At 39.3% G+C, this 23,271-nt stretch overlaps 1 protein-coding gene across 11 annotated transcripts in view; it reads left to right on the forward strand.

Moving 5' to 3' along the window:
- EYA1 (EYA transcriptional coactivator and phosphatase 1) overlaps positions 1 to 23,271 on the forward strand; it is a 288,885-nt gene that overhangs the window by 154,939 nt on the left and 110,675 nt on the right. For all 11 annotated transcript variants that reach the window (XM_085605441.1, XM_085605440.1, XM_085605446.1 and 8 more), the window contains 2 exons: positions 6,573 to 6,715; positions 7,110 to 7,193. In XM_085605441.1, coding sequence (XP_085461567.1) covers positions 6,573 to 6,715; positions 7,110 to 7,193 — 227 coding nt within the window. The remainder of the gene's footprint in view (positions 1 to 6,572; positions 6,716 to 7,109; positions 7,194 to 23,271) is intronic.

Consider the following 23,271-nt stretch of genomic DNA (forward strand, 5'->3'; position numbering starts at 1 on the left):
AAAACCTCCAGACTTGCAGTTAAGAGTACAGTACATTGGATGGGTACTAACTAGAAGTAAAATTGTACTCCAACCACGTCTTGTTGCTAAAAGTACTAACTGTGTTAAAGTAAAATAAACATGTATATAAAATCTTATTTAAATGATTTTTTGATTCCATATATATGGTTACCATCTTTGACGCCAGGGAATTATTCTACCACTTTGGTGCCAGATTGGAAGTGCGCGCTAGATTAATGATGTTGTGGATGTGTAGCTAGTGCTGTCGCCTCGTGGATGAAGATAGGAAGACTTTTGTACCTAGTGCATATAGAGGCCCCATTGGTGTGCATGCGAATGTGTGCACAAGTACACCACTGAAATGTTATTTTCTAGGACAATGTAAGAAATAAGCTGCTTTGCTAAATGGGCCTAACCCGGGAATATAACATTCCCGCCTGGGAAACTTAATTTTTTGTTTTTTAAAAGCAGCACCAGTTTCTTTATTGGAAATAGGCTGGTTTAAAAATATATATATATTTGGGAATGCAAATGTAGGGACCAGAAGCCGGCTGTCCTCTGCAAGCCTCCATCCCTTCTTTAACCGCCAATCAACGGAAGTCACAAACTGCAATCTGCCTATTTAATATCTATTAGAAAGGTAGTTTTGTGACCCCTTGCAAATGTACAATTTATGATGCAACCTATTAGTACAGAGGTTGCATCACAAATTGCATTCCCATTAGCAAGTTAGTCGCTCTTCAAATTGCACATCCCTGGTTTACAAATGGGAATAGTACCATAGTTGTCATTACTGGTAGGTCCATTGTATTGATGCTGAAAACACTCAAGTATATGCTAGTTGAAAGCAACTGGGCATATTGTTACCAGAAAGCTTTCAGAAAATTATTTTAGTAGCATATTGTTAAAAACAATGCAGAAAAGCAGATCATTAGAGAAAAAGAAAACACTTCAATGCCTCATGGTGGAATTTGCAAGTCTTTGAATATAACCCCCTCCATTAATAGTTATTGTAATATCTATGGGCCCGATTCTCAAAGATTTTTGTTTGGCAGGTTTGTGGGTGTCCCTTGGTGTTCCTATGTGCAAAGGTCAGTGCATTCCCACAAACAAATACTTTTCTGGGTATTCACTAACCCTTTGTTGGCAGATTTTTACTGTGGAAGACTTGTGAATGGACTCCTATAAAGGTCATGCGTATTTCCTTATCCAGGGCGAGCATAGATATGAAACACCCTGAGCGTGTAAGGAAACTTGTTTCTATATAGTGAAAGAGTTTTCCCCAAGATGAAAATCAAAGGAATTATAAAAATACACATATTAATCCCATTTCTTAACATGCCTACCAGTTGGAAATTCTGCATATGCAAATGTTATACACGTTGTACTCATAGAAATGAGCAAATCTGTGACTTTTTACTGTGGACTTAGCAGATCATCTCTTATTGAAGTGTTTGCCAAGTACCTGATGTTAATTTGCAGAAACAGATCGAAGTGATGTTATTAAAACTGGTTTCTGTCAAAACAGAAAATCTATTTGGTGTGTCAAATTCAGAGCAAATCTTTAATGAATGTGAAAAAGTATAAAGCAATAATTTTGAAGCACAAAATCAAGTGCACACAAGGGGTAGTATTTGAGGAACCCAGAACCAGATCTCGAAGGAACACTCAGGGGTCATTATGGTGACCGGCGGAAGGAATTCCGCCCAACAACAACTCGGTCATGGGACCGACCGACAGCCGGTCTGCGGTCCCGACCACCCCATTAGGTTGCATTCCTATATTTCACTATAGGAGCATGCATTACGGCCATAAACTGACCATAATGCAGGCTCTCATAGTGAAATGGGAGGTATGGTTCATCCCTGCATCACGTGGCAAGTACCTCAAGGCGCCTGCCACAAGGTGCAGGGATCAACAGGGGGCACCATTGGTGCCCCCTTGTCCTCAAACTGGAGACCGTGAACCAAAGGGGGCCCTGCTGGGGGCCCCCTAACATGCTTTCCAACATGGTTTCCATGTCGGAGAGACCGGCATGGAACCCATGTCGCAAACTGTGATCGTAATCTCAAGGGTGGAAAGACCCGCCCGTGAGATTACAGGCCAGATTCCGACTGGCGGACAGGTTCTCCGAGCCTGTTGGAAGCCAGCTGGATTGACCGTCCAGTTTCCTTTCCGACTGCCTCAATCATAATGGGGTGGCCAGAAAGGAAACTGACCGGCCCATTACGATGCGGCCCTAAAGGCTACGACCGAAAGTCGAAACCTTTACGGGCCTGTCTCTTTTGTCTTGATACGCAAGGTGTTATATTAGACTTGCTTTTGCCATTGCCATCCTCCAATCTAAGATTATTCCTGATCTCCTCTTTGAATTTTGAAGTCTCTTACTGATATCAGTGAGCACTAATTTTTAAGAGAAGCGGCACAGCATCTTCGCCATGACCCATGCCTCCTAAATTATCATTTGAAACATTGAAGATAGCAGGCTCTGTGCCCATTACTTTATGTCTGGATTGTGGAATGTCTAATCCATTTTACTAAAACATGGAGGCAGATAAATAAGAATTCAATTCTTAAAATGTGCCTTGAGACCCTCATGGTTGAGTAGTCACACTTAGCAAATACTGATTGCTTGAAAACTGAGGAATAATCGGCACCCACCACTGAGGAAGAAGCCCAACTGCCTGCGCTTAAGGAAACTCCTGAAACAAACCTATTCATAGTAGCATTTAACCACATCCTAGAACTGTTGGCAGAGAGTGAGGAATATCAGATAAAACTCAGACCTTATTTAGTATTGGACTCTAGCTTCAGCACGATCATGGACTTGAAAATTGATGTAAACAGTACTTTGAAGTAAACGTAAGGCATCACGCTGTACATTATAAAGCTACTAAACGAACTGGCACTCCCAGAAATGTCCATTCATTTTCTCAGGAAGTATTTCTTACTGAATCTTAAACAAAACAGGGAGATTTTAAACTCATCCATAATATGATACGTCTGATATTTCTACTGGTTTTTTCTAGAGATTATTGCTATCCAATATTGTTTCAGTGATCAACACATTATGTCTTCTAATAATGCTGAAAAGATCATTTGCTAAGAAGAGGTATTTATGAGTATATACTTTTTATTTGAATTATGTAATATTGCCGAAGGAGGGTAGAACATTTCAAAGGTTCTTTCAATTTCTATGCTAATATTTTATGTTGAATTACACCCTTCTCTGTCTGCCCTCATTTATACTTCAAAATTTTCTTGACTTGTTTGTTTTTACTTTGAAACAAGCATACTGGTTGTGAATAATTGTAGTAAAGTCTCTTTTCAGTTGACATATTCACTGCATGGGCCAGTTTCTCTTTAGAAACCTTTTTTTACGGTAATGAGGTTACCTGTTTTATTAAAAATCTACTCCTGGCTTTTCCGTTTTGTATCCAGTAGGATTTGTTGTGACCACACTATTTCCCAAAGGGGAGGGGCATTGAAGCTTCCAAGGTGGGTCATGTGCCTGTTTATGGCTGCTTCACTGCAAGCACCTCCCACACCATGCCATGGGTTCCTTTGGGAGAGTTAAGACAGGACAGTTATGCTTTGTTAGCCTGACTAAAGACATAGGAGATGCCAAAGTTAAGTTGTGGATTACATGTATTTGGCAGTAACTCATCTCAATCGATATCTGTGCATAAAGCAGCATACATTATACAACGGTCGGGCAGTGGATATAGCTAACTAAGCAAAGGGGGTGCCAGTGTAAAAGGCTGTGCAAAAGGTGTAAAGGAGAGTTTGGGAACTGGAGTAACCATGATAAATAGAATTCTGACTAAAGAAACAACACGCTTTTTAGTTTGTGCATACGCAGTGTGATGTAATGACATCATTTACTGTGATAGACCATTTGGGCACCTTGGCTTTCACAGAGTTGTGTGTGTGTGGATTGTAGATGCATCCTCCCAGGGCTGGTATGGTAGTAGAGTCCAATCATGTATGTTTCTTGAGGAGTTTGTCAGGTGTTGTATGGTTATTGTTGTTGGACATTTTTCGAACTCTCTGAATTTAATTCTACATTATTTGGCCGAAAATGTAATTTGGAAAATAGAAACTGAAATCTTGAGCATCTCTATTTTGCTTGTAGAGAGACTAGAAATTGGAAACTCCAGTATGACCAATATACTAATGCTTGAAAAGAAGGAAATTCAAAATAGGGGCCACTAAAGAATTTCTGTTTCATATTAGTATCTATTTGACTCTTCTAGTGGATTCACCAGTAATCAATAATTGATGGGTGGAAATTCCAAGATGCTTTAAAAACTGATATCCCTTTCCTCTGCCAATTTATAATCCTGGGGCTATTACATCTTCTACAAATATACTGCTATCATACATCAGAGATTGCCCTAGGCACATGGATATATTTATTATTATATTAAATTAAATTAAAGATTTATGCACTGTCATTTTCATGGATGTAGTGTACTCTATACTTTTTCCCCCTAATGCCACTCCTTATTGTCTGGGTTAGCTATCAGCCAGCAGCAGAGATCATGCTTCACTGTGTAATAGTGACTAAATGATCAGCCTCCCTTTGACTTCTAATTCAGCCCAAGCTCCAACGTAACAACAAGTCCTTGCCCCAAACACATGACAATGCTTAAAAAAATAAAGGTTATCGCAGTTACTATTATATTATCTGTATATATTGTCCTCTCCAATCCATCCATCCTGTCGCTAAACCCCCACAGTGGTTGAGATGCAAAAGCCAGGTAATGATAGACCTTTGCAATGGTTTGGCTCTTGCTTAACTGAGGGAACATTTATAATGACAGGTAATGTTCTTTAGTAGTGTTAAATTCAACACTGCAATATGCCTTATGTCCTCCACGAAAAAGGCATAATGCGTGATCATAATTAAAATGATATTGATAAACATGCCTCATGACAAATTCAGGCTGATGAAATAGTGAGGATGGAAATTCATTGCACTGGTAAGGTTTCTTGATTTTATTGTTTGCTTTTGAGGGGAATAACCCTAGATCTCCCATCATCCTCCACCTCTTCCATCCACATGCTGAACCCCCTTGTTGTACTACCATCAAATACCAGTTGCGTTGACATACCATGTGCTACCTCAGTGATGTCATCAATTATGTCATTTGAGGTGTCATCAGTGATGTCACATAACATGTTGTGAGCGATGTAATATGTGAGGTCATAAGCAGTGCATTGCGGGGGTGCAAGTTATAGTTAGCTCTGCTCTCTGAACTTGTGAATTTATGTGTTTTTATTAGTAAAAAACATTAATGTTATCACTGACATATCACCTAACTATAACATTACTGTAACATATGGTTTTTCAGTGAATTTCTAAGGGTTTTTAAAAAACCAAAAGCAGATCTATTCTTCAGACCTAACTAGAATGTTACTTTGGATTTCTCAGTGATTTTCCAGGTTATTTTTAACTAAAAGATATATTTTATTACCATATGTAAAACCAATAGCCACAGCGCACAGCCTTCAGCCATGCACAGCAGGGGGTTGGCTGCAGCACCTGGCCATCCACCTGGAGGCAGTCAAGCCCCCTGCAGGCAGCCAATCCCACGCTGCGCACGCCGTTTCGTTGCTCACAGTGTTGGGTAGGTCACAAAGCCTGGCTCACAGTCAGGCCTTGTGTCCAACTCCCCACAGGCAGCCAGCCCCATGCTTCACATAGCCTTTGGCTGTGCGCAGTGGTGTGTTGGCCACAGGGCTTGGCCTGCCTCCAGGTACTGCGGCCAAACCCCTAGCAGGCTGCTAACCCTACACCGCATTTGGCGATGCAGCGCGCGCAACGAAATTCGTTTTTTTTTCTTTTCGTTACGTACCTGAAATCGTCCGTATGCCGCATTTTACAGCCCCCCACCCTGACCCTCCCCCACCCCACTTCACCGCACGGTGGCACGCCGTATATGGGTCGCGGCTGCCTGTAAGCCTTAGTGGCACAGCTCTAGCTATCGAAAAATGTGTCATATGCATGTCTACCACATTTCTACATGTTAAGTGTATAAGGTGGTACTCTGACCAGAACAGAACTTACAAATAAGAAATAAAATACAATAATGGTAAGAGGATGTTCTAAATCTTTGCATGTTCTTTGTACACATTTTCTGCAGTAAGCACAAGCAGATTTGAAAAATAGGTGCAAATACACAATATATGTAAGTTACATGCAGTACCTCACATACGTTGAAATATAGAACAATTGTCAATGAAAACATGTATTGCTGAATACTGAAAGATTTATAAACTATGCACGCACACAGACTTACATTAATCCTGGCCTAGGTTATACAAGTAAACTCCTACCTTAGGCAATATAGCTCAACATGTCTGGAGATTTTTGTTCTGCACACTAGAAATTCTGATTTGATAGATTGTATGTTTCTGCTTGTGTTATTTTCATTTTATTCTGCACAAAATGTATATGCAGTGAGGTTATACATTTGCAAAGTAAACTACAGAACAACTGTAAAGTTAAAATGCTAATTCAAGTTATTTTTCTTAAAAACGTGAAACTGTCTCTATTTTTCTCAAAGCTGAGTATAGTACAATTCACAGTCCATCAACGCCCATTAAAGATTCAGATTCAGATCGATTGCGTCGCACATCAGATGGAAAATCACGTGGCAGAGGAAGAAGGAACAACAACCCTTCACCACCTCCAGACTCTGACCTTGAGGTACTGTAGGCCTTACCAAAGTCGTTATAAGGAATAATTACATTCAAAATGTATGCCCGTGGTTAATCAGTTTGACAAACTGGGATCTTTGATATCAAAAGCTGCATTTTTCATTGCTATATATTTTTGGGGGATTGGAGGGGTCTAAAAAGGCACCTTTAGCCCTCTTTGTGTTAAACTTCAATTTTGTGTGCTTGCAATTTGCTGGAGGGAAGCAGCTGATTGTATGATTCTGATACGGTTCAGTGTGAAAATTCTTGTGGGAATGATGCAGAAATCATTGTTTCACTAGAAAAACATTTTTATCCTTTTTGCTCATCCATTGATTAATAGAGGGATCACCTATCCACATGCAGAGAGACATGTATTGATTCTGTGCTCTCCTTTCCTGCAGAGAGTATTCATTTGGGATTTGGATGAAACCATCATCGTTTTCCATTCCTTGCTTACAGGATCCTATGCTAACCGATATGGACGGGTGAGTAACAAATTTAAAGAGCAATGCGTTATGCTGTATGCCAAGTCTTGTATTTATAAGAAAAATGAAAGTTAATGAACCAAAATTAGTTTTCTTTTACTTGCTCAAAGAAGAAATTAACACTATTTCTTCTACACTTTGTTTACAGTATGAAAGTCATATGTTTGTTTTTGTGTTTGCTAAGAAATGGAATAGGAATATTTTTGGAGAAAAGAGTCTGATGAATTTATTCAATGATCTAAGTGTTAATAACAAATGACAACGTTAAAAGGGATGTTATTATTGGTGTGCGCTATTCAGAGATAATGATATGCTATTAAATACTTTGCACCAAAAAGTGGTAACAGTTTTTTAATTGTGGAGCGGAAGGAAATCTAATTCTTCACATGACTAATGTTGAATAGTATCATATTTCGTTAAGCATTTCTTTCTTTCTTTCTGTGCAATGAATGATGTATTTAGAGTTTTTAGTTACTATTGAAATATTTATGTTGCAGTGATATTTTATTGGTTTCTGAACAACAAGTCATTTTAATATATGTTAAGTGCTTGATGAAACAGTATGGAAGGGTGCGTGTAAATAAAGAAGATCTTAATAAATTGGTGATCAGTACAATCCATTCACAAATTGCATTCATTTCACGGTTTGGAATGCAGCTTCCAAGACCCAAGTTGAGTTACAAAGGTATCTAAAGAATACCAAATTCAATGTCATTCCTTTCTCTAGCTCTAGGTTATAGCAATGTATATCTAACTTAAGAGCATGAGGTTTGAGCTGCGGATAATGTTGTGTCTGTATTTTCTATCAAGAGTAGAGTGCAATATGAAATGTAATCCTGTGGTCCACGCCCAGTCAATATGAAGGATTATTTTCACATTTTTTATTTGGGATCGACATGGTAGCCTGTTTGTGGCACTTATATTAGAAGAAGCCGACTCATGGCCGAGATCTCTCTAAACATAAGTGGGTTGACTCCTGCCATGGTGTCTGGATGGACTGACCTCTACAACATGGCCAGAAGAAAGATTTTCTAAATGTTAGTATTGTATGAAAATGAAAATGAGATAATTCATATCACACTTAAAAATAGTAAAAAAGACCAAAATGCCAGTTTTGCTAAATATTTCACATTTGCAGAAAGACTCAAGCTAAGGGGCCAGTGGCATTACCAAATTTGCGTTCATATAACATCAGATATTTGGAGGTTGCTGCTTCATTCACAAAATAATTCAAACAAATAATTACTCTTAAAAAGACATACAAACCGAAACAGTTTATTTTAAAAACGACAGTCTGTATTATAACAATGATATGTGATTCTACAGGCAATAACAAGAAATTTCAGCATACTTTTGGTCTAGTGAACATGGAATTGAGCTAAATTAAGAACTCAAATATATTAATTTGTAAAAAAAAGAATGTGCATTAACAAAATAGCTGATCTGATGTTATAAATATATTGAGGCAGGTAATACAGGAAGATTTATAGTACTGCCCAATAGTTTTTCATTACATTACTCAGTTTAAATGCACCATTATATAATAGGATAGTCTTATTCCAATGTGTACAATAGTATTCTTCCACTGCAGCTAAGTGCTAGATCTTACTGTATAATCAAAGTAAAGTAAATATTTTGCCTGAAACCATAATGATGAGGGTATTTCCAATTCAAGGCAGTCACGTGCGTTCGGTAATACATCTAATATACAGATTTATTCTAACTACTGTGTGGAGCTTTCTGATAAATACTTTTCTGTAATTTCACGTTTTGTTTTAATAGCTAGTAATTTTGAAAATGCTAACATGAACTTCAAGTTTTGAGCAAATACAGGAAGGAATAAAGCATGCCATTTAAATGAAGGAAAGCTTTTAGAATGTCTGAAGCATTTATTTATTGTGGATGATTTTTAAAGGACAATCAACTCCATTATTAAAAGGCAAACTAAGGAAGATAATAGTGTTTCTAAAGTAAACTAGACTGGGTGGGATCTCTAAAAGAAGTCTAGAATGCCTTCCTAGTAGAAATCCCTACCAGGCCACTCTAAAAAGCAAAGACAAAACTGGTATGCATAATGCCCACTACTGGCTATAGTGGAAAGTTCAAGTGATCATCCCGATTTACAAACATTTTTCAGCATCTAACTTTAAACTAAAATGCAAAAATGAAAAATGTGGGCATACCGACAGAGCAACTCTTTTTCATAATTAGGATGTTACTATTGCAAATTAAATGTAATGCTGCTAACAATAGTGGCCCTGATTACAGAGTAGGTATGCACTATTATTATGAATGCCTTGGGAGTGTCCATGAACTTGCGGCTGCCCTGGCGGAAGGGCATTCAGTGAAATATGGAGAGACTGTTTATAAGCAGCTCTGTGTTTCACGGTGCAGAAGAATGACTGCACCTACTTGCAGGTAGATGTCTGAAGGGGGCCATGGAACCCTCTTTCTCTCTTACAGAGGCCTTCCTTCAGGCAGCACACTAACAATGCACCATTTTTGGGTGGTGCACTGTCAGTACACCTCCTAAGGGCCTGTTTGCCTCTGCACCTGCATTCGTAATAGGGCATGGACACAGAGTCAAAGTGATTCCCTCATTTGTGTGGGGCCATGCCTCTATGCAAATGAGGAAATGCTTTCCCAAGATTGCGCTGGTGCTCCATGTGCACCATTGCTAAATGTATTACAAAAGGGGCTGCACAAGCATCTGCAGCCCTTTTGGTAATACCACAGTGTTCCAGGAGCCCATGGAGTGATTGCGGATTTTCAGCAGTACAAAGTTTAGAAGAAGGTTTGGGAAAAGTGGTTGCTGTATGGTGCTGCCATTAGTAATGCTTGAAGTACCAACAAATATCTATGGGTTCTGTCCTGAAAACATATGTAAAAATATTCTTGCATCTCTAAGTGTATTTCCAAGAGTGGAAAAGTGAAGGAAACAACCCTTCTCTTGTTAGAAGGAGATATTAGGGAGCTTATTTACAAAATAATTTATGAGTATGGGAAGTAGTAAAGCAGGAGTACTATTTTACATACCTTTTTTAATCAGGCCCTAAACATCCGACTGTCTATTAGCAAAAGTGCTAAAAGGACACATACTTTTCTATTTATACTAATAGTATATGAATGTGACACAAATATTCACCTTTTTGTTTTTGGCGCTGATTCTCAAAGACATGCAAAAGTGTGTGAAAGAGTGCTCATGCCTATGTGAATTGGCCCTAAAATATTCATGCAGAATCACAAAATGTGCACCTTGATGATGATCTGCAGGAGTAGGTTCAGCGGCAAAATAGACATTAAAATATATGATTTGCAAACATTTTCATACATACTCTACTGAATCTTTTTGATCCCATTAAAAGTTAAAATTACGTGAATATCATAATCAGAAATCTATGGTTCATAGATTTCGTACTGTCTACTACACTAGTACAAACATACTGAAAGAAATGGATATCACGATGTGGAAGTCATGTTCTAGGCTTCAGAATATTTTATTTAAATTGACCGAAATGCTAATATTCTTTTGTAGTACGGAACATAATTCAAAGGTGAGCAACATTTTGATAAATTATAGTTTTTGGCACAGCTGTTATTTGTGTAATTTCAAAAGCCTATCTTATGACTTGATTTTTTTAAATTATTAACATGATAATCATAATAACATGAATCTATGTTTAAGTATTAATGCATTTAAAAATATATATATATTTTATAATTACTGTCATGGCTATTAATCCCACAATTATTATTATCAGAACAGACTATCTAAAACAAATGAAAGAGATTAATTCTTAAATTCTTGCTGAACCTTACAGAAAGCTAAAGCACCTCTGCCTGGCCTGAAAGGGCACACAAGGGAAAATGCCCCATCAGTCTCAAGTCAATAATTGAGTGTCATTGAGGGGCCTTAGAACGAGATGTGTGCTGTGCCCCATTTTTCAAAATATTCTCCTAACAAATATTTACATTTGATCATTCAAAAGAGGACTTATTCACCTAGTGGTTATTTGGAAAAAAAACTTTGCTTTAATTATATGTTTTATTACTCTTTCATTTATTTAGACTGCTGAATAGTAGAGGTTGCCAAATAAGTCAGGAGTACCTCTAGAAATAAACAGTATGAATATTGAGATACTGTCTATTCAGAATTCAAAACTGTGCATTTAATTAACATACAAAATATTTTCTTCTCAGTATATCAGATTAGATCACTGCATTGAGAGGCATTAAGTAAAAGTGACAGCTTTTAAACACAATCTTTGAAAAATTCATGCTTTCCCCCACCCTTACAAAAATACCTTTAGTGAATCAAGAGGCATGTGCCATGTGCACCGTCTTGGTAGCTTAGTTTGTTATTGTACATGGAATACACATTATAGAAAAGTTCTAGTTCATTGAAGTCCCTGAACTAATGTAATTTATGGTCCTCTCAAATGTGATAATGAAGAAAAAGGATGCAAAGTGTAATAAAACAACTGCCTAGGGTCACACAGTTTGGTCAAGTGTGGAAGCTGCATTTACCCAGGTTTTCTGTTTTTACATTATTCAGTTCAGCCAGTAGATGGGTATCTCTTTTCCTCTCTTGTTTTACATCCAAATGTAATGCTTCGTCTATGATTCTTGGCGCAGAAGCTGAGAGGGTGGGTGGCAGATACAAGCCACATCAATGTTCAGTTCATTTTTGCTTGAAGCTCCAAGAGAATCTGGGGCTGAGTCAGGCATCTATGGCTTTATCACATAATGGCAATAACGAGGATGAGGACAAGGGCACAGGAAACATATCATTTGACTATTATTACCAATTAATAGTAAAAACACCACAGTGCAGGTCTTCTAGTTTCAAAATTCATAAGTTTCTCACTACATAATTTTTAGTGAGTACACTATGAGACTGGGTGTTCTCTACCCCATGGCAAAAATCAAATGATTGTTGGGTTACAGTTCTGTTTTTCATATCACATACTTAGTTCCAGAGTTTAGTTCAATTTAAGTTTTTTCTATCTTTGTTAAAAAAGGAGCAAAGAAATATGTTCAGAAAGCGATTACCCAAAAGAGCACAATTTGTCACAATGGGAAGCAGATTAATATAAAAACATGCCTTATGGTTCCATTGTTTCCATCTTGCCCATTTCCCAACAACTGAGGTGTGAGTGGTTCTGATGGTGAGACTTGGGGACTACTCTCCCCAAAGAGCGCCACTGTGTAGTAGAACCTACCCATATTTTAAATACTGAGTTCACAACCAGTATATTTTGAGAAAGTGGTAAAGACAGGTTTAAATGCCATGCATCCTATAGTCACAGCTAAAACTTTCCCACTGTCCCATGTCGAGCGGTGGAGGTTGGCTATTTGTGCCTTCCCACCTCATAAAAGTGTGCACCTTGTTGGGAGAATCTTTGTCAAGAATATTTTAGAGCACTCACTACGTTAACTGAACCTGTTTCTAAGCACTCCTAATATTTACAGACAAGAGACTAAAGCAATAAGGCAATTATGAGACCTACGATTCTATTTCAATCCATTTAATGATAAATTACTTCCTTTGTACACTTGACTCACCAAATATAGTGATAGCCAGCAGTGAAGTCTTACCCCAGTGCGCAGTGAAGGTATACTGACTCAGATACAGCATAACACAATATTGTCAAATCCATTATTCTTCCAGACACCAGAGGTTTAACTGAGTGTGAAGTAAGGGATGAACCCTCAAAACACTCCATGACACAGTGTCCACACCATTTACATGCTTTGCTTCCCCTGCATCAACCTTTACCCACCCCCCAGCACTTCCTGACCCATGTGGTTCTCAGTCATGCCACAGACCATAATTTTTGGCTCCAGTAAAAAAAATTGTGAATAGTCCTGTACTTGTTTAGAGATGAAAAATGACCAATTTGCTTCTGCAGGGGAATTGGCAGTGAGATCCTTGAAGTTGATGTAGAAACATTAAGGATTCATTTAACCAGTCCAAACTTCATACACTGAAATACTCTCCAATTCAAGATTTGAGTTATTGCCAGGGAGTATTATATTCAAACAGATATACAGGAAAGAGTTGCTTGGTCTTGAGAATCGTCTTGTGCACCACAAAACAAATTTTAAACATCACTCTCTGACCTACGTGGGAGCCAGAACTGCAGAATTAACTGCCCTCTGTATGGGTGCAGTCTACGAGGAAGCATTTATCCCAGAACTAAAAGCTGAGAGTGGCATGATTCAGAACTCCAATAATGTTGGTGTTATAAATGAGCACAAAGTCTGAAAAAACTGAAACACTACGTTTTGAATAATTGGAAAAGGAGTAGAAATAACCAACATGGATCCTCGCCAGACATTAGGTGCTCAATGTTTTTGTCACCAAACATGAGTACAGTTTATTTCTATGTAGTGTACTGCATTAATACAATGGACTCAATGTTAAAATGTAATCCCTGCACAGTTCAGAATTTATCAATTTGTTTGTGACACCTAAGTGTGGTCTACATACCTCATCATTTGTAGAGATCACTGATGAAGAAACGCTTCTTGTGTCTAGAGAATTCTTAGGGTAGAAAATTTGACCCCGACGGACACGATTCTGTGCCTGGACGTCCTTCAGCTTGCTAATGATGCACTCTTGGTGTGCAGACAAAGAGCTGGGCTATTTTATATTTGTAGAACATGAAGCCAGAGATCATGTGGTCACCTCTGTGCCACCAGTCACTCGGTCATAGGACCACCTGATGCACAGCAATCAAGTTAGCAAGTACTTAAAAAGAAATAAACATAATTCAATGTTAACTACTAGGCTGCCTCAAACGAACTATAGCTACCAACACTGATATGTAGGGCCCATCTGCAGTAATTGTATTAATAGTATGTCGGGGCAACAAAGGGGACAGCATCTGCTTTCACCAATAAAGCAGATACCCAGATGCATCTTAATATTTGTGTGGTAGTTGATTTCACAACCCATCTCACCAAGTGTGTGCCACTACTCTAATTTGAAACTGTCGCAGTCCATTTGCAGTCATCGGGGACTAGAATTAATAAGCTCTAACTCTGACGTTTCTTGCCTGGCCATCCAAGATTCATCAGTCTGTATTGGCGTAGCCTTGTCTTCTGGTACTGATGATTTGAAACTCTTCCTAATTAGCCCTATTACAGATCCCGACATCATTCAACTCCAGAAACAAACTCAGATCATTCTAGTTTAACTAAATTATTTTGCTTAGACATTTTGCATTCCAGGACTGACCACGTTGATCAACAAGGGCCAGAAACTTAGCAGATGGTCATGGTAACCAGACAGTGCAATTTGTTGCATTTAGTGTGACTCGTGTGCTGAAAGTCTGGCATGTCCCTGCCTCAGTTCACCACCGTTTTCTGCTTTTCCTCCTAGCTTCATTCTCCTTCTCCCATTAACCGACTTCCTTCTCTGTTTACTGATGTGGCTCCGAAAGTTGCATGGGTGCATTATCAGGAGCGGCTCGTATTTGGTAATATTGTGGGGCAGTTGAGGGGGCCATGAGGGGGCAGGGCGGAGGACAATGGAAAAACATTAACAAGAGAGGCAGGGAGAAGCAGGAAACAGGGGACAACAAAGACAAAAAAATACAAAATTAAACTCACCTGTTGCCACATCTTGTCACGCTCGTCCACCTCTCTCCGCTGCTGCAGGCAGGCAGGCACAGGCTCCCAGCCAGCCCTGCAGCCAATCCTAAAGCTGCTCTCACATGAAAGCAGCTTTGGGATTGGCCTGAGCACCGATAATGTGGCCTCCAGGACAGACTGTGCCTGCTCTCTCCAGCTCCAGCTCCAGCAATGCAGCTGGGATTGGAGAGGGGTCACAGCGCAAGTGGTTTTTGGCCAACCTGAGACCGCCGGCCAAAAACCACATGCATGTAGGTAGATCCCACCACTCCCCCTCTAGCATATTGTAACCCTGGCCCTGCCCCAAACCCATGGCACAAAAAACGGGTTTTAAACCCTTTTATTTTTTTAAAAATTTAAACTGCTGGTGGGGTGGGGGAGTGGCGGTGGCGACGCTCCTCTGCCATACATTCCTTCAAGTGGAGAAAGTGCAATAAGTTATATATAGCTGCACTTTCGAAATCAGACTATTTTACACACTGTATCATTTTTCCCCTAACTTTAAGGCATCGATTTATTTATTAAAAGTAGAACACTCATTCCCATAGATTAATCTTTCTCTAAAAAAAAGGTGTGCCTTTATAAATAAATCCAACTGCGAGTTCAAGCTTTTGCATTACAGAGCAGTGCTCTGTGAATTGTAATCTCCTTGCTTTGGGAAATCAGGTGTTAATTAGAAGTGTGTTCTGATTATTATGTCTTGCTGTTATATATTATTAACAATATTACTAGAAGTAGTTGTAGCTGTTATATTAGCATTATTATTGTTCTAATTTTAAAGACATGTAATGGAGAGCTCATTGTGTATACAAATAGCAATCTACTGGATCCCTGAGTAAAGCACTTGTTTAGTTGAGCAAGGGGAGCACCACCAAAGTTCAGCTATGCAGTGGTGAAAACTAATGTTCACAGCTAGGTCTGAACAAGGCTTATTTAACCTACTAGAAAGTTACCTGCATATGACCTTTGTACATTACTTTTCGTGTAGGCAAAATGTTTTCCTTTGACATTTTTTGAAATGACAAAAAAATAATGTGCAGTATATGTGTGCATATGGGCATGTACTTTATAGCACATGCTGCTATGTCAAGTATATATATATATATATATATATATATATATATATATATATATATATATATATATTTGTTTTATAATAATTTTTTATTGACGTCCATAAATATTGCAATACATTAAATACATTAAGATCAAAATATCCATTTAAAAAGAGTTATTATCGAGCCTAAAATTAGATTTCCAGACATTTATAAATACCACATAGATTACATAGAGCACTTAAATACCAGGGAAAAATACATTCAAAGCAAAACAATAAAACAATAACCCTTCCCAAACTTAAACAAAATATGTGACAAAGATTTTTTCAAACTTCCTAAGACCCCCCTCCCGAAGTGCATTAGTACGTTCACTTCTAACCGCTTGCATCTTATGGGCCCACTCCAGGACAGAGGGAATCGAGTCAGTACGCCACCTTTGTAATAACAGTGATCTGGCTACTGCCATTGCAATATATAAAAGTTTTACCAATTGGTTACAAAGGAACAGATCTGGGTCAAAACCAAAAATAATTAACAAATCCTTCACTACTAATTGAGTACAACATTCAGATTCCAAATAGCAGAAAATATCCTCCAAGAACTTCTGAATCTTAGGACATTGCCGCATAATATGTGACCAATTAGCTGAAGGATGGATGTTGCAGCGAAAACAATTCGCTGAGGAATTAACATAAATTTTTGAAAGAGAGAGAGGGATTCGGTAAAGTTGCCATTTACTAAAAAACAACATCCTTCGCCAGTTCGCCCCTCTTAATGCACTAAAATTTAGTTTATTAATCGCCGACCATAAATTAACAGAAATGTCAACATCTTCATGGTCCTTACGTTTTTTAATTGCCTTCTGTCCAAGATCCAGTACCCTGATTGAAGCTAAACACTTTCTCCATATCCCGGGGTTTCTACTAGATGTATCCTCTAAAAGTTCAGTAACCAACTGCTGTTGTTCACCAATTTGGGAAACATCTAGCTCAACAAGAAATTTAAGAAGAATGTTATATGACCCTAAAAGAATAAAATCATTAATGGCCGCTTGCGACATTTCAGACAAGGTCAGCCATCCTCCATTCCTCAGAAAATCTGAGACCTTACAGAAACCTACCGAGGCCCATTTTGCAGCAAGTTCCGAAGATTGCGTAATACCTATTAATGGTAGAATGCTAGATAGTAGGGTGGCTGAATTGATTACCGAGATGGAGTATCTTTTATAAAGTGCCTGTCGTTTTTAAAAAAAAACACTGAAGACACTTATAGCGAACCAGTTTGGGAGATTTAAAAATTAGAAGAGGGAAGTGAATCTGACTTTCCTTACACATAATATCCACAAAACTATTAATAAAAAGATTTACCTGTAATTCAGGTTTAAATCTAGATAAATATTGTGCAAAATAAGCATAAAAGTAATCCCTGAGATTCGGAAGAGTTGAACCTCCTTTTTCCACTTCTTCATATAAAGTGCTAAGTGAAATACGTGGTGATTTTTTTGCCCAAAGGAAAACTGTAAACATTGATTCTACTTGGGCAAAAAATGAACCTGATAAAATACATGGAATAGTTGAAAACAAAAAATTAAACAAAGAAATAACAGACATTTTAATCAAGGCCACCCGACCCGGGATGAATAAGGGGAGAGAGTGCCAGCGTAAAAAACACAAGGCCTGAATTTTTCGAAGGAGCGGTGTGAAATTAAGATGGTATTAATCACTACCTTTTTCGGAGAAATATACCCCTAGATATCTTTTAGGTTTGGCATTAACACAGGGAAGGATATCAGAGTGCAGGTCCCAGCTTGCTCCGCCACATTGTAAGATTTCAGTTTTCCTTTTATTAATGCGATACCCTACTAAAGCCTCAAAATCTTCAAAAAGCTGGAAGACTTTAGCCTGGACCTCCATCTCTGGCTTAATAATAAGCATAATGTCGTCGGCGTATATTTTCAACTTCGTCATAGATGGAAATGGAGGATGGATTTCAGCGCAGTTTCTTATTGCTATTGCCAATGGTTCGATAAAGAAAGCAAATGAAACTGGCGATAAAGGGCACCCCTACCTTGTGCCCCGTTTTACTATAACCCGCCCAATCACCGACGTATTAATAATAACATTAGCTTCAGCGTTGTTATATAGATTATGAATCAAGGTCATAATCTTAGGGGGAATACCAAAGTGACATAAAATCCTAAACAATGTCTCCCACACAACAAGGTCAAAAGCCTTCTCCCCATCTAATAGAAGGACTAATGCGGGTATACTCTGTGTATCAAAATTGTCGAGAGCCTCAATTAGATAATGTATATTAGTAGCCAGCTGCCGACCAGCAATAAAACCATTCTGATCCGAATGGATCAATAGCGCCGCATATTGATTAAACCGAAGTGATAACAATTTGGTGACAATTATATAATCTGAATTCAATAACGTTATCGGACGATATGAGTTTGGATCCTCGCTGTTCTTTATCTTTTTTCAAGAAGCTAACTATATTACTCTGTCTAAAATTCTGGTATTTCACCTCTCTGCAATAAAGAATTTACTAATCGAAGAAAAAATTCTGCAAATGAGCTAAAAAAGGTTTTGAAAAATTCAGAAGGATATCCATCCGGACCAAAGGCCTTGCCGCATGGGAGACATTTAATAACCCCCTCCAACTCTTCTATAGTAAAGGGACTTGCCATAGATAATTGTTCTGTGCCTGAGAGTGTCGGTAATTCATTTTTCTGCAAGAAACTTTCCAATAAAGTCATATCCACCGTCTGTTGATGGACGTAAATAGACACATAATGCTGTCGCGTTATTTCCCCAGGTAGTTAAGGGGCATTTCAGTGCATTAATTTGATTTATAGCAGCTTGCTCCCTAGCCTGCCAGGCTAAGAACCTGCCAGTAAAATTGCTTTCTTCATAAGTTTTTTTATGGCATTGTGGAGAGGAGGCTTCACTCTGAGCGTGGTAGTTAGCACTAAGTTCCCGCTTGGCCTGATCGAGCTGGCGCTGGTTAAACGCAGAGGGGTTATTAGGAAATGCAGAATGGGACGTTTGGATTTTCTGTTCCAAACTTCTCTTATCTGCCCTAACATTTTTTTACAATTTCTGCATCTTTACCAATAATTAACCCCCTAATAAAGGCCTTAAGTGCATCCCAAACCACGCTCACAGGTGCAGACTCACTATTTCGAAGTAAAAATTCCTTAATCTCCGTCCCAATTGAACCCACCCTGGCCTCTTCATAAAAATATTGTCTGTTCAGCGACCAACTTTTAGGTGATCTAACACAATTTCCTAACTGCACCTCAAGCACCAGCATAGCATGATCAGAAAAACCATTATGTAGGAATCTCTGCTGGTTAAAACACAGCCTCCGGGAAACCAAAAAAAAATCCATCCGTGAAGAGGTACGGAATCTACCAGACCAACACGTATGCTCTATTTTGGAAGGAAAGGCTACGCGCCAAGGATTCTGTAGATATAAGGTTCTTTCATAATGTTGTAAGGTTCTAAAGGATTTAGGTTTCAACTGCTGCTTGGCTTGCACTGAGGAGCCTATTTTAGGATTCATTAAGACATTAAAGTCGCCCCCCACAATCAGCTCACCAGGAACCTGCATTAGGGACTGAAACAACTCCTCATAGATCTTAGGATTGTCCTCAACTGGGGCATATATACTAACAAAAGTAATTGGTCTCTGACTTTGTCTAAGGATGCAGGTAACCCAACACCAGCTGCCCTGCTGATCTTTCTCAAAATTAAGAACCTCCGCTTGAAGTTTTTTATTTAAAAATATTGCTGTCCCCCTATGGGAAGCAGAAGACGAGGAGAATCCCCTATAAGCTGCCCAAGACCTAAACATAGGAAAATCTGGCAGTTTTACCGTTGGAATATGGGTTTCTTGCAAGAATATCACCTCTGGGTTTTCTGTTTTAATCCATAGTTCAATTGCCCGCATTTTTATTTTTATTTTTGAGACCATTAACATTAAAAGAAACCACTCTTAATAGTTCTTTACTAGCCATAGTTGGGACCTGACCTGAACCTGAACCTGATAAACATCCTACCCAAAATAAGACTTGAATATGGATTTATAAAACATAAATGCATTTGCAATAAAAGGACTTAATTTTTTTTTATGCTCGCATCCCACCCCATGAACCCCCACCCCCAAAAATGTGGCAAACCCCCCACCAACCACGCTAACCACATTTCACCCCCCCCCTCCAACATGGGTGTCATGTAATTACACTCAAGTGATCTTACCCCTAGCACCCCCCAGCAATTTTCATTTTTATCAACATATTGAAGCCTGCCCACAAGTATATGAACCAACTGACTAAACCCCAATTTGGATCATTCATGATTGGAAAAACACCTGGACCTCCCGAAAACAGGGGCAAGAAAATACAACCCTACCTGGCCCCCAAAATTTATAACAATTTATCATGATGACAGAAACTAAAACTTTACATCAAGCCTGAATATCAACAGGGCCAGAAATAGCTATCACTAAAGTACAACTCAAACAAGCATGCACAATAAAGATACAGCCCCTACTATAATCAAATTAGCAACTGAGCACACAACATAACCTTAAGAGGGCCATCAATGAATAAGAAGATGGCCCAAAGCCCCTCAGTGCCCTAGCCCATATGGTTATAGTAATAAACCAAATCCCCTCCTAGATCCCAGAGCCCTGCAATATCTCTTTTAATAGTTCCTGGGCTTCATCCAGATCCGAACACATAAAAAATGTTCCCTTGACCAGGACCTTCAGTTTAGACTGCTGGGCGATGGATGCGTGCGCCCCATTCGCTTTAAATAAATGGAGCATCTTCACAAACTCTTTCCTTCGACGCGCCACCACAGCAGACATATCTGAAAAGATGCGGCATTTTACAGTATTGTTTACTGAGAATTGTCTCTGCTGGACTGCTTTAGACAATATCCTCTCTTCTATGCGATAGTCTGCAAAATTTAATAGAATTGTCCGTGGTACCGTGGAATTTGGGAGCGGGTGGGCAGGAACACGGTGAGCCCTGGTGATGGTAAGGTCCCCTTTAAACTCTGGCATAACCTTTTGTTTGATAAATGAGTCTACCCACTGCAGGGTTTGGAAGCCCTCAATTCCCTCCGGAATTCCCACTATCCGGAGATTAGCCCTCTGAGAGTGATTTTCTAACTCCTCCAGTTTGTGCTCAAGGGTATGGTTACTTTTGACCGCCGCTTTGGCCTCTCCCTTTACGATGGTCATCTGGTCCTCTAAGGCTGAGATACGAGCCTCTGCCTCCTGGAATTTAACTGGAAAGATTGACATTGTGCCTTCGATATTCTCTAAGCGTTGATGAAGAGAGGCAAGTTCAGCTTTCTGAGTTCTTTTCAACTCGCGGACTTCCTCCAGGATTAAGTTTAGCATATCTTTGACACTCATCTGAAAATCACCAACTAGTCGCTGATTGGGGCTAGATACAATCTGAGGAGAGCCCACAGCAGAAGAGGAACTCCCTTCAAAAATCCTCTTGGGAGAGATCACACCCGCCAAGACTACAGGCTCTTATAAGGGAACCTGAACATGGAGCTGGGTTGGCAACTCAGCTTGAGAAGTCGATGTTCTATTGGGGGCATTAGATGTAAAAACAATCGGTTCTGATACCTCAGTATTTTCCGGGCTTCCCATGATTCCTAAATGTCCCGCTTGACTCTGAGCGATTGGGAGAGTTAGAAAAGTTGACTCATCCCGATTAGATATTTGCTCCAGGGATATTTCCGTGGTTACAATAGGACCAGTTTTGAAAGCTGCTGCTGATATTGTTAAGGCTGATGGGGAAATAACAGCCAAAGATCCCTTAGAGAGTTTAAGAACAGAGCTAGAGCCAGAAGGAGGAGACAGCAAAGTTGCTTTTTTCAAGAATAATAAAAATTGTTTGGCTTCTTTTGTTGCTCTCGCCTTTTTAAAACCTTCGGACCCTGGAATTTCTTGTGGGGTTAATCCCGGCACGGATTTAGCTGTGTTCTTATCAGCCACATCCGCTAAACCAGCCTGATTCAAGGGTGCAGCAGAGGCTGGAACCTCTTCCTCTGAACTCTCAAAAGTCGAATCAAGGTCAAGCAAATTTGAAGCGCTCTCCTTAAAGGCCAATCTAGCAGTTCCTTTAATCTCCTTGGCCTGAGCATGACGAGTTTTCACTTTGAGACGGGCATTGAGTAGTTTCCCCATTCTGGCTGCCGATCCACTAGGACATCCCACACCACTTCTGAAAGCCCTTGGAATAGTAAGTTCTAGTGGTATATACCACTTTTAATTAAACATATGCGCCCAATAAAGTTCAAGGCTTCCACAGCAAATTTCAATAAAGTTCATACACAGCAAATTTTCCCCCTTGTTACAGCGTGGAGTTGGGCCTATGATAAGTAAGGCAGGTGGAGCCAAAGTCAAGACTATTGCCGGTTAAACCAGGGCATAAGGAGGCAACTAGTGTATAAAAAAAACAGTGAGGTCCGAGTCTATGCCGGTTAAAGCAGGGCAACATGCAGAGGAGCCGGTTTTAAATGTATAATCAGGATCGTAAGAATAGTCAGGAAGGATTCACATCGCACCACATCACATCCTATATTCAGTATCCAAACGGCTGCCACCGCTGTGGTTTTTTCTGCCTGCCTCTCCTTACCTCCAATGAGGCTCCAACCCCCGCCTGGTAGCTTCTCATGCAGGCTCATGTAGCTTCCCATGCAGGCGTTCAAGCGGATAGAAGCGGATAGAAAAGCTCCCAACAACACTGTTTCCAAGCGCCGCTGAACAAAAAAGAAATGCAACGTTTTTACTTCGCTTCAATCCCCTTTGCTAGCCTCTTCCGAGGCTAGCAAAGCGAGAATGCCAGCCTTCCAGACACACGCCAGGAACAATCCGCCATTGCCGGGGGGCGGGGCTTAGATCACCTGTGGCTACGCAGCGTGGTGCTCCGCAGCCAAGTATATATTTAGTGACATTTTTACGAAGTGCAAGCCACGTGGGAGACAAATCTAAATCTAATTTCATGAAAATAAAATTAGACAAAAGTTAATTCAAAATAAGACAACAATAGTAGGGAAAGAAATTACACCACCATCCCATGCAAAACCTAAAATAGTAGAAGAACTTGTAAGCATTTCATTGCATTTATCTGGAGCACAATTTAAACAAGTTTTCATTTTTTGACTTGAAGGCAATCACTTGTTTTTATTATTATGAAAGATTAATTAATTGGATTCTACAAAGGCTTGTTTGAAGTGGACTTGAAAAATACACCTTAGGACTATCACTGTTTAATAGCTTTTGCTTTAAAATAGATATGTTCTCAATCCTCATGTGTTTAATTCTGCCATAAATAACTCGCACAGCAG

Source organism: Triturus cristatus, chromosome 5_1 (genome assembly GCF_964204655.1).
Source record: "Triturus cristatus chromosome 5_1, aTriCri1.1, whole genome shotgun sequence".
NCBI lineage: Eukaryota > Metazoa > Chordata > Amphibia > Caudata > Salamandridae > Triturus > Triturus cristatus.